The 12,404-nt window shown below is 43.6% G+C and overlaps 1 protein-coding gene across 7 annotated transcripts in view; it reads left to right on the top strand.

Moving 5' to 3' along the window:
- The window catches only part of abi1a (abl-interactor 1a), a 69,513-nt gene that overhangs the window by 26,978 nt on the left and 30,131 nt on the right, over positions 1-12,404 (top strand). For all 7 annotated transcript variants that reach the window (XM_083778529.1, XM_083778528.1, XM_083778525.1 and 4 more), the window contains exon 3: positions 12,221-12,397. In XM_083778529.1, the coding sequence (XP_083634655.1) occupies positions 12,221-12,397 (177 nt within the window). The remainder of the gene's footprint in view (positions 1-12,220; positions 12,398-12,404) is intronic.

The raw sequence follows: 12,404 nt of genomic DNA, 5'->3' as shown, positions 1-12,404 counted from the left end.
ATGCGTGTGCGTGTGTGCGCGTGCACGGTATGAAATGAGCCAGTGTTTATTTTCATCTAGAGTTTGGCCTTTTGCATTTCCAACTCCCAGCTTTGCATATTGCTTCTCAAGTCAGTCAGTGGGGTACTGACAGGTCTGTCTGTGTGGCCACAGGCCAGAACCTTGTGTGGTCCACTCCACCACCACCACAGCAGCCAGCTAGTAGCCTGCAGCCTGGACTGGAGAGGTGAATTTGTCACAGAGAAAGGCAGCTATTACTGCCGAGGTGCACTTGTGCAACAAGGCTCTCTCAACCAGGGTGGCGGCTCAGGGGGTAGAGTGGCTAGTTGAGACACCAGATAGGAACCGTGAGGTTTCCAGTTCGATCCCGGGCTCTTCCTGTCCACATGTCGAAGTGTCCTCGGGCAAGCCACTGAACCCTTACATTGCCTCCATGTGTCGGTTGGTGCTAGCTTCCTACCACTGGTGTGTGAATGTGGGAAGTGAGGACGCTGGCGTCGACTGTTCGCCGCTTCACCTCCCAATGTATGAGTGAATGAAAAAACCATTATAAGCGATTTGAGTATGCACGTAAGGCATAGAAATGTATGTAAATGCAATTCATTATATTTATAACAGTAAAATGTGACAAAAACCTTCTATACTTTGCACATTCATCGAATGATATTCTTGCCCCGTTTGTATAGTTTTTTGTTGTTTTTGTCGTATTGGAGCTTCACATGTATTTAGTTATTATTCACATGTATTTGATACCTAACCAGTGCAACTAAGTGACGATAAAGTGAATCTGAACCATATGAACGATTCTGCCTTTAACGGTCCGATTCCTCAACAGTACCAACTGGACTATTGCAGGTCTGTAACTCTTAGAGTGTACACATGGAACCAAATTAACCTGTAACGGCCCACTCCGTTTGTACACTCTGAGTTGTCATTGAACCGCTGGTATTGCAAGTACATAGCAGACGTATTGGCCCACATACCCAGGCCTGACAGAAATGCTTTCCAAAATGTGATGATGGAACCGATTCCTGGTTCCTCAATGCTGAATTCGGGTTTCGGTTCCGGATCCCAACCCTCTGTGTGCTATTGTTGTACCATGTGCAGCTAACACCAGCTCACTGTGGGCTTGTGGGCTGTGCATTTCCTGTGCATAATTGTAATGAATGTGTGGCAGCAGCATGGCAAAGGAGCCAGCGCCTGCTCAGCAAAAAGGTTGCTTTGCTGCATAAATAAGAGGGGTGTAAATGACCATGCTCTGTCTGATTGAAGTATGTATGGACTATGAATGAAGGTTAGGAGGGAGGGTGTTGTTATTAAAAAAATAATAAAAAATTGCCAGATGCTTGAAAAGCACCTGGACTACATTTGCACCTGACGACCCTAAAGACGACATTAGTCATGATTGGCTGCCTCCTAAGCCAATGACAGTTTGAGTGCCATAAAAACCCCTACTCTGAATGCCTCAATGTGGAGCGAGTGGCAACAGAAGCTTGACCTAACTGGAGCTATAGGACAACCATAACAAAAGACAGTGAACCAATGTTTTCGTCGACTAAAACCAAGACGAAAAATGTTCATCGACTACCTTTTTTCACTGACAAACTACATGGAAACTAAATGAAAACTAAGCTATGATGACTAAGACTAAATATGTTGACAATTTCGTCAACGGATAAAAACTAGACTAAAACTAGTGGACAAGAGATCCAGTATAAGTAAAAGACATTTTACACTTGGTCAGTCATTTTACACTTGGTTGCATGCTGAAAATAGCAGATCTACAAGCTCACAACGCGTCATATGACATTTAGTCGACTAAAACTAGACTAACACTGGAAGTGTTAGTCTAACCAACAAAGGAACGTCGGAAATGAACAAAACGGGCACTACAAGAGCTTGTTGCACCTGGCAGTTGCCAGTTATGACTGAGAGTCATTCTTGTTTTTATTTAATGAATCATCAGCTTCCGTCTTTGGCTCTGTGGTCACTTCCTCAGATCTGCTCACACCCCAACCCAACCCAGACCTCTGTCCACTGATGTCCCACAGCAAAACGTCATGGTCATTACCAGTGCATTCTTTCCAACTTAACAACCCCTTGCAATTATGTCCAGTCATCTGTCCCTCTGCCTCACGGTGGAATGATGGTGATGGCAGGATTGACGGTGCTCTCTAAACCAAATCCCCCCCCCCCCCCCCAATAATTTGGGGATTAACCCCCGGTTTGGGAACCACTGTTAAGGACTCCGAGGAGGTCTTGTTCGTGTTGTACAATGTTTTTTTAAAGTGTGTCGATGAACAACCTCCTGTTAAAGATTTGACGTAATGTTTCCTCCCATGCAAAAAGAGGAGAGGAGAAAAAAAATGAAGCAAGAAGAAGGAAATATGTTCTGTAATGTAATGGGTCTATTTCTGAGCCCAGTGTCTAGAATTCACTGAATGACCTCACAGCACTGCTGTGTTGTGGAAAGCTTGATTGTGTTCCTTCCGAACAGGAAGTGCAGTCAGTGTATGGTATTAACTCACTATACATGTAATGCTGTGTATAAATGCATTTAAGAACGTAAGTCTTTATGTAGCATGACGGCTGTCCTGGCCAGGGGCCAATAGTTGGATGTCTGGCCAGTGTTGATTTTGACAGCAGATTTTAGTTTTAGTCATAGTAGTCTGTTGAATACAATTCCATTTAGTTTTAGTTTGAATCTAGTTTTAGTCGACTAAATATAAGATTTTATCTACAGCTGATTTTGTCGATAAAAATATATTTTAGCAGGCTTCGATGGCATCGTAATACCCGATTGTACTACTTGGTTGCATGCTGGCTGCATCTACAAACTCACAACACGTCGCATAGCGCCACATGTTGTGAGCTTGTAGATCTATTTAAAGAGCGCAACACCCAAGCACAATCAAACAAAACATTACTTGTCTTTTATATTGTGTAAGCTCCGTGTGTGAATCTTTTTTTTTTTTCGCAAGTGCTGTACTTTTCAGATTATGTAATGACAGGCAGACTGTCCCACGTCTTCACACTTCAAATAAATAGTTGCCACTTGGCAGGTGTTGTCCTCCTCCTCGTCCACTGCCATCGTGCTGCAGGGAGGGTCGTTAGACTTTTACCAGAAGAATCCGGTAGGTTTTTGAGGGTGGCTCGCCTCAGCGATGTCGGCTGCAGTGCCAAGAGAACTCCCAGCGGGGCTCTTCTTCTTCTCGACCTGCCATGTTGGCTTTGGTTGGCTGAGAGAAAGCCCAGAAACACTCTTCTGTTTCACACTGACTGATCCTGAGAAAGAGGGAAAAAAGGGCTCCTACTTCCTGGACTGGCTTTTAATAGGCCTTTTCCCCCCTTTCCACGGATGAATCTTTTCAGATGTGCTAACGATAACGGCCTGAGAAACGGTCGGATGAGGGGGCAAGACGCACCGTGATCTTCTCCTGGCAAAAAATTAATAAATCAAACACACACAGACCTTTAACACGTCCTCGTCAGTAAGTTGAGACGAACAGTCTAAGTCCATAATTTATTCTGACCCCTCCCCGAAAAAGCCTAGCTGTCCTGAACACTTATCTATGATTTATACATTATGGATATTTAGTGTGGACTTAGACTATACGTCTCAACTGCTCAGTTCTGTCTTTGATGAAATTGGAATTGGTCAAGTAAAGTACAAAACTCCAAATTGTACCAAGTATAAATGTGCTTAGTTACTTCCCATCACTGCTCCTGGTTATTTCCCCCCCTGCGCGTGCACACACACACACACACACACACACACACACACACACACACACACACACACACACACACACACACACACACACACACACACACACACACACACACACACACACCAAGGACGTCCTTCTTCCTGGGCTGCCACTGTAAGGATGAGCTTATCCTAAATATGCTCTGTTGCATTTCATTTCACATTTTGCGTAGGAGAACACAACAGGAAGAGAGCGACTGAGTGCCAGTTTGCAGAAACATCTGGACATGGCCTCTCTCTGTCCAAATATAATCATGTGTGGCTTAGATCTATCATTAACCATTGGCACATGTGTCTCGCCTGCCTGCACACACACACACACACACACACACACACACACACACACACACACACACACACACACACACACAAAGGGTAGCAGTATTCACATGCATGCATGTTGTGTAGCAGAGTACCCAGCCCAACCCTGCTATGCCTTCAGTTCTGTATGTATTGCGTGCAGTGCACGCGCAGCCAAAGTGCTGAAGCGGCCATGTTTTGTTTCTCCTTTCTGACACATGCTGAAGTGAAAGCGTCTGCCCCCTCTCCTGTGACTGACTGCCCCCGCTGAAGTCTGAATACGTTTGCGTTTCTCTCCTTCTTCTTCTTACCTCACTCTTAAAGACTGTCAATCTGTTTGTTTTTTTGTGCAAGCTTCCCAAACTCCACTGCATGCCCTTTGATTGGCCAGTTACCCCGCTTGACTGAGACTGATTTATAACCTGACTGTGATGTTGTGCAGAATGAGTCAATGTGTGACTCAAGTCAACCTCTCCCCTCATGCTCTGATTGCTCTCTGCTCTGGCCTCGGGCACCAGTTAGTGTGAATCAGACTCTCTCTGACTCTCCTCTTGCCTTGGGCAGCAGTTAGTGTAAATCATCATTGCGGAGAAGGACAGTAGGGTCCTTGAGGTTGTCGCAATGGGAACGACCCTGTTCCGTATACAAACAATTTTTCTTGCCGTATGCATGCGGGATACATCATGTCTGTGTATCTAATCATTTCATAATTTCCCCCCCAACCTTTTTTTAAAAGTTGGAGGAATATGTTTAATTTAATACCAGTTACCACTAACAACCCAAAATTATATTTTTCATGTCTTACGGCACATTGGCAACCACTCTACTGACTCACTCGCATCATGACAAACAAGTCATTCCACTGAATCAGAATGTTGTTAGACCAGAATTATGTTCTGTCCAGTCCAGAAAACTGGATGATAGACAGGCTTAACGACCTTTCAAAGTGTGACCGAGGTCATAGTTTTGTTTTTGCTGAATGTCATAATGAATGGCAAAGAATCTACTGTATGTCTGGGACATTATTATGCTGGCAGTGAAAGATAGCAGAGAGAGGAAGGAAGGTAAAAAAAAAAGTCAATTCAAGGATTCAGCAGGAAGGAAAGGGAGGGGGGTCGAGTGTAGCGTTTACAACCAGAGAAGATGATCCAGAGAGAAGATGAACAGACACTTAAATCCCAAAAGCCTAGCTGTCAGAGGGAACCAAGCGGCACAGCCAGAACGTTTTAAGTTCTGGGAAAAGGACCGACCCACAGGCCGCACACATCTGGATGCCTCAAAACATCTGGATGCCAGGGATTTGAGGAGCAGATGTGAATCACCCGCCTCGCCGTTTTGAAATGCTTCTATTAGTCACACGTAGAGTTGTTCCGATACCGATGCCAGTATTGGAAAAGCAACCGATACTGCCTAAAATGGCTGGTTTCGGTGCCGATCCGATCCCACGTCATTTATGTAAGGGATAATATCTGGCTAGGTGGTCATTGTCGGCAGATAATTCACCAACAGGGAGTTTAACCACCGAGGCGAAGGTTAAACTCCCTGTCTGTGAATTATCTCCCGACAATGACCACCTAGCCAGATATTATCCCGCTTACTACATGGCTAGCTAAACAAAATTAATACATTGACTCAAAACACAAAAAAAAAAAGTATTCCATAAGTTTGTGCTGGCTGCGTCTGGCCAGCTGCAGGGAAATAAGGAAGTGAGTTGATCAAATCGAATCCATTTTTGGGTACTGCTTCGTCTATTGCTCGCTCAAATGTTTTCAAAAACATTTTTGAGAGTAACGTTTAGCTGTAAATGACATTGTGTGTCACTAGTGTGTGTTTACATGGCTGTCATGTTGGAAACAGCAGTAAATCAAACGGGGCGCAGACGCGCAGCTGGTGCTCAGAGGGTTTGATTAGGCAGAGGTCTGTTATACAGCGGAGCGGTCATTATTATTTACAGTCATATGTTGAATGCTTCAGTTGATGTTGCACGCCTATTTTATACTCTTACTGTACATTATTTTTTACTAACTTGGACTTTTGATTTATTCCTTGATCAGTGGTTCAAGGAATTAAAGTAATTCAAGGACCCCAGGGGTCCTTTTTGGTTCTCATGGTTACAGACCCTGTAGGACTAAGGGTCCATTTAGAACCCCCCTCAAGGAACCCAGTATAAGTACCACACTTTGGTACTTATACTATCGACCGATACGCAAGTTATTGGTAATCAGGAAGGACAAAAATGTCATGCATGCAAGCATTGCAAGTTGTATGGCTTCTTAACCACATGAACCCTAGTGGGCATATCATAAGGGGCGATCATTCAGTGGAAATTGTACTGTTGTGTGTAGATCAACACACAGTTTGTCGCATTGTGTGACACGTTGGATCTTGTAGATATGCTGTTTTCGGCGAAGAGATTTGTTGAAGCGGGGGAAAAAGGACCACTGGGGGACCCCTGTCAACGAAGTATATGTAGTATATATAAGTGGTATATATAAGTGGTCAACAAATTGTGTGTCATAAAAACATTTTAGAAGGTGAAGGCATACTTCCGCATGATTGACAGAGTCTCAGCAGAGAAGACAGGCCCGGGATCAACTAAACACCTTAAGTGCCAGTTTGACAGCCAGCTCAGCCGGTGGAATTGCACACTCTGTCCGGGGTTAGGGTGCCCATGCGAGAGACGTGCAATTACGTTAGCCAGGTCTGAGACTGGTGTTTGGTTTAGGTGTGCCAGCCCAGGAGTGTATTTTTTTTTCTTCGTCTTCAGCCTTTCTGTATTGTCTCAAATGGTCTGCTGGCTCCATTTAAACTTGTTTTTAGTAAACGTCCTGGTTTGCTAAAGGGAAACCTTTAACTTTTACTTTAAGGTCAGTAGTGTTACTGCGTTTTATTTTAATTTTAATTAACTCACACAGACACACACTCTCACTTCCCCTCTTGTTGTTTGTGCCTTTTTTATGTGCACACTGTGCACACACTGTTCTTTGATAAGGACTATATGTTACCAGTCTGACAGAGGCAGGCAGTTTCCAAATTTAGCTGCAGTAGCTCATTCTTGCTTTGGTTGGATATACCGGTAGTCATTGTTTTAAGCGCAATTTCTATCCGAACTTGAATACAATTCATTTCCTGTAAAAGGCTTCCAGACAGGAAAGATAATTTGAGATAATATGATGTTATATTATTTGTTAATATTAAGCACATGTATATCAGTATTTCATTCAGAGTGACCTGAGGCAGATAAAAAAAAAAAACAAGGATTCAAAATTTCTGAAAAACTTCAAATATTGATATCAAATATTTGATTTTTATTTATTCAAAAATTAAGAAAAAAGTCCTTGTTTCTAATTGTTATATAATATATACTGTACAGTGTACATAGCCACAACTACTCCAGAAGGGGTAAAAAAGGGGGTAAAAAAGGTAAAAAGTTAAACTCCAAAACAATAAAACAATAAAAGATTGTCCTAAGGGCTTGTTTCCATTGTGGTCCTGTCCTGTGTATTCAATTCATCAAGACATATTTAACCCCTTTTGGTGTTATGCTTTAGCTATTGGAAAATAGCAGATCTACAAGCTCATAGCGCGCCACCGAGTGGTGCGCTACGAGCTTGTAGGTCTGCTATTTTTGAAAAATCTAAAAACTGTCAGGATATAGAAGACATTTTTAGAATCTGATCTCAGGTCAAAATGGGTGAAGGCATACAATACTATACAATAACTCCGCAATATGCAAGCTGTGCGTGTGCGCGCTTGGATTACAATCAGAGAAGTTGCTGTGTTGGGTTCACTGTGGGGTGAGGTGAGGTCATGGCAGAACCTCAGTCAGAATCTAATTAACAAATGACTGAGCCCCAGGCCCAGACCTTCAGTGGAAGTGGGAGCCAGCAGTCATTTTGTGTTTGGCAATTAGTTTAAATCCATAGCTGTTATACTACACGCAGTCCCTTTATTATGTGATGTTTGTCTCAAAACATTTGGAATGTGGTTGGGTCGGCAATATGCTGCCATGTTTTAAGAGAAACATAAAAAAGAATGAAACATTGTTGTATTTTAGGGTGTCAAAGAAGAAGAGAATCATGACCCATGAGGTGTGGTCATAGTATGCAAATATGTCATCCCTGTGTATTTTTGGTATCTTTCTGTCAAAAGGCAAACAGAAATACAAATTGTAACATTTCAATGTTCAATGACAAAAAAAAATCGTTAATCACAATTATTTGCAAATAATCGTCAACTTAAATGTGTAATCGTGGCAGACCTGTCCTAAACACATCATGAATGAATCAATGGAACAATGCAACTGTTTCTTGCTGTACTGCCTCAGCGGGAGCAGTTATGCTGCAGTGTTGCCTGATATCTTTCTGTAGTTTAATCTTTTTAAAAATTTTGAGTTTATTTCTGATAGCACTGCAGTGCAGAGAGACGGGAGACCAAGGACAGAGAGAGGAGAGAAATGAGAGGAGAGAAATGCAAGACAAGACGACGGGGGTCTGATTCTAATACCGGTCCTCACGCTCACAGGGAGCATATCATTGCTGTCGGGCAGAAACCTCTCATCTCCATATTAACTTTTGTTTTGTAAATGAATGCCCTACTTGATCTTACTATACAGCGTCAAACAAAAGCATTAAAAGTAGCAGATTTACAATCTCAAAAAGGCAGCACGAAGGAAGCGATGCGCTTTGGACTTTGTAGTGTCTTTTGCTCTTTTTTTAATGTAAATGACTGTTTCCAGCGCCACGCTATAGTTGACCCTTGTCGCTTCCCCATCGACTTCTGGATGAGTGAGATTCAGAGTAGCTCCAGCATGAGGAGCAGAGCACGGTGGCATGAATGGAATCCTCTGTTGGCACCGCTGCAGTGCTCGCCGCCTCTTTTCTCCCCTTCACGAGAGAGGGAGAGAGCATCCTTTTTACTGTCTTTCATCTCTCAGAGGAAGAAGCAGCTGCTCTCTCTCCCAAACGGTTCCCGGACTTTTCAGTGAGCGACAAAAAAAAATATATATCGAATTTGAACTGGGGACCCCCCACCACGACAAGCACTTGTAAGCACAAGTAACTTGTAATGTAGGAATGGTAGGCATTGCATTTAGCTTGACATGGTCCCACAGATAAATATTGTGAAAATAGCCGATCTACTAGCTCACAATGCCTCGCACTGTGAGGCGTTGTGAACCGGATACTTTTACATTGTTTGCCCCTTTCTTTTTTTTTTTTAAGATATTTTTTTGCGGCTTACGCCTTTTATTGATTTTTTAAGGGACAGATAGTAGGCTGACAGGAAACGGGAGAGAGATGGGGGGATGACATGCGGTAAAGGCCGTGTCGGGTTCGGGAGTCGAACCCGCGGCACACCGCGACTGGATCACCAGTCCGGTGCCCAGACCGTTACGCTACGGCCTGGGCTGTTTGCCCCTTTCTAACTTAACATTTGACAAGTTGGCCAAATTGGTATTACAAGTGTCTTTAAAAAGTAATTCAATTGTAACTTTAGAAATGTGCACCCTGTATGTATACACTTAGAGTGTATGATGGCATGTTACTGTTGAGCGAGATCGTGGGACACTGTACAAACTGTAGCTGTTGATTTCCTCCGGTTCACGGCCTGGGAGTTTATTTTAAGGAGATCAAGGCAGGAACAAAAAGACAAAGTTACAGGGTTTCAGATCTTAACACAACCGTTGTAGCCTGATACAGTCTGAATCTTCATTTAGTTTGACTTCATTATCCAATCGCCCTTTTTTTTAACCCATTCTATACGGGAACCCATTTTGGTGTTAGCATCATGATATGCTTTAGCTATTGAAAAATAGCAGATCTACAAGCTCATAGCGCGCCACCGAGTGGCACGCTACGAGCTTGTAGGTCTGCTATTTTTGAAAAATCGAAGGGACATTTCTAGAATCTGATCTCAGGTCAGAATGGGTTAATCAGACCAGTGGGTGTCCAGTGGAAACCTCGTATGAATCTGATCTCAGGTCAGAATGGGTTTAATGGGCATGGCTAGCGATTCAGCCTGACTCCAGCTTATTTATACAGGCTGTACAGCCGTACAACCAAGGGGTCTCTAGTAGGAGCATGAACAACCGTACCACCTACAGACAGTTTGTCAGTGGTGTGCTGTTTGTTTCCTCGCTGGTAAGAATTGGAGAGATGTCAATAACGGTTTTGACCCGTGTGGTTTCTGCTATGCCTCTGCTTTGGCACTGATGTATTAATATAGGATTTGGAATCAATAGTTGGCGAAGAACGTTTTCCCTCTGTTATCTCACTCGTGCACGCACGCACGTGCACGCACGCACGCACACACACACACACACACACACACACACACACACACACACACACACACACACACACACACACACACACATCTTAATCTTTAGTTTAGACATGGTGTTTGGTGGATTGTTTTCTAACCGTGGAACATTTCAATTAGCAAAGCCCTCTACTCTTTAAAAGTGAAATAATCATTCATCCCCATCTGGTCCTGGGGCTGCAGAAGGAGTAGTTTGGAATGAAATTGCGTTAGACACTCTGTCTCTGTTTATGGGCATCATGTTTATTAGTACATATTCAGAATTTGGTGCATCCATCATCGTAGGCATCCTATTAATGTTCTTCTGAGGATATCGTCTCTCGTGTCCAAAACTGTTACTTTTCAGGATTCAAATTCAAAAGGAGCAGATCTACAAGCTCAGAATGAGTCTGAGACTCATAGTCATCGCTAAGTCTAATTTCAGTGGTGGTCAGTAATGTATTGTCATCTAAAACGGACTCATCCTCAGTGCGTGCTTCATGGTACTGTACATGCTTCAGTCATCATGGTATATTGTGTATACGTATAATATCAGCTGTGTAAAACCATTAAGGTCTCCGTGATGAAAAGTACACAATGCCACTGAGATGTAATTAAACCGTCTTTAAGTTGCAGTGGGACAGGATAATTTGATCCCAGTAGTCTCCGTAGTTCATATTATGACATTAACTAAAGCCTGTTCTCCATTCCCTTTGTCACCTATTACCTATACTGGTTTTCAACCAGTGGTCCGGGGACCACCATTGGTCCTTGAGGGGGTTCCAGGTGGTCCCCAGCTAAATGATGGACAGTTGGTAACGTAATAGCCCACAAGAAGTCTACACAATTAGGGAAAGTAGAATAATTGTTATTTTGATCAACGTTCGCCTGTTACCTCTCCTATGGTACCAACATCAATACAGCATGGAATTTTGGACAAAATCTTACAATGAAAAAAAAAAGATTCAAAGTCTTGGGTCTTAGAGGCTAGATCTCATCAAATGGTGGTCCGTGGTGATAAAATAAATAATGGACCTTATGAAAAAAAGCTGAAAACCACTGACCTATACAGACGGTGGATAATTTGTACGACGATTAGACGTCAACTTAACGTTTCTAATCGAGTTTCTTTTCACCACAATAAACGATTCGTTCCTATAATATTGTGACATTAATTGTCTCCACCAGGCCGAAGGCATGTGGGGAGAGTATGTTTTGCACTCCGTCCGTCCGCGTGTCCGTCCGTGTGTCCGTGTGTCCGTGTGTGTGTCCGTGTGTCCGTGTGTCCGTGAACAGCTAATCTCGGCCACCGTTAACCCGGTCGATGCCATATTTTGCACACACACTCCCTGGATGCCAACCATGAACCTCTGCCCCAAACTTTCCAGAACGGCCTGTTATAGCGCCACCAGGAGGCCGCTTTGTGCAAAACAAGTTTTTGCACAGTACACCTACAGATTTTGTCCAAACATCACGCAAATTGGTACACAGTCTCTCTAGAGCCATTCAACGAAACGGGTCTTTCACATTTATCAGACTCCATCCTGATTGGTTAAGATTGGCTTCCAAAGTTCACAGGAGTGCTCAGTTTCAAACAAAATGCTGCAAATCATGAACACATTGCGTGATTTCCGTGAAATTGTGCACCCACATTCCCACTAGGCCGAGGACGAAATGCCACATGAACAATTTCAACTCAGCCTCAAGGTGGCGCTAAAACTGGCCGAAAAGTGTTTTTACCTCTAACTGCACGGATCTGTGGATAACCTGGTGGAGACCTGTGCCCGGAAGGGCACTTTTTCTAGTTGTATTCTGTGTTCCCTATACCTTCACGCCTTTGTCCCCTAACAGACGGTGGACATCCATAAAGAGAAGGTGGCCCGGAGGGAGATCGGCATCCTGACCACCAACAAGAACACGGCGAGGACCCACAAGATCATCGCGCCGGCCAACATGGAGCGGCCGGTCCGCTACATCCGGAAGCCCCTGGACTACACGGTGCTGGACGACGTGGGCCACGGGGTGAAGGTGAGCG

This window comes from Protomyctophum parallelum, assembly GCF_964188405.1.
Source record: "Protomyctophum parallelum genome assembly, chromosome: 12".
NCBI classification, from domain to species: Eukaryota; Metazoa; Chordata; class Actinopteri; order Myctophiformes; family Myctophidae; genus Protomyctophum; species Protomyctophum parallelum.
The sequence above is the reverse complement of the archived record's forward strand: the minus strand, read 5'-3'. Positions and strand labels throughout refer to the sequence as shown.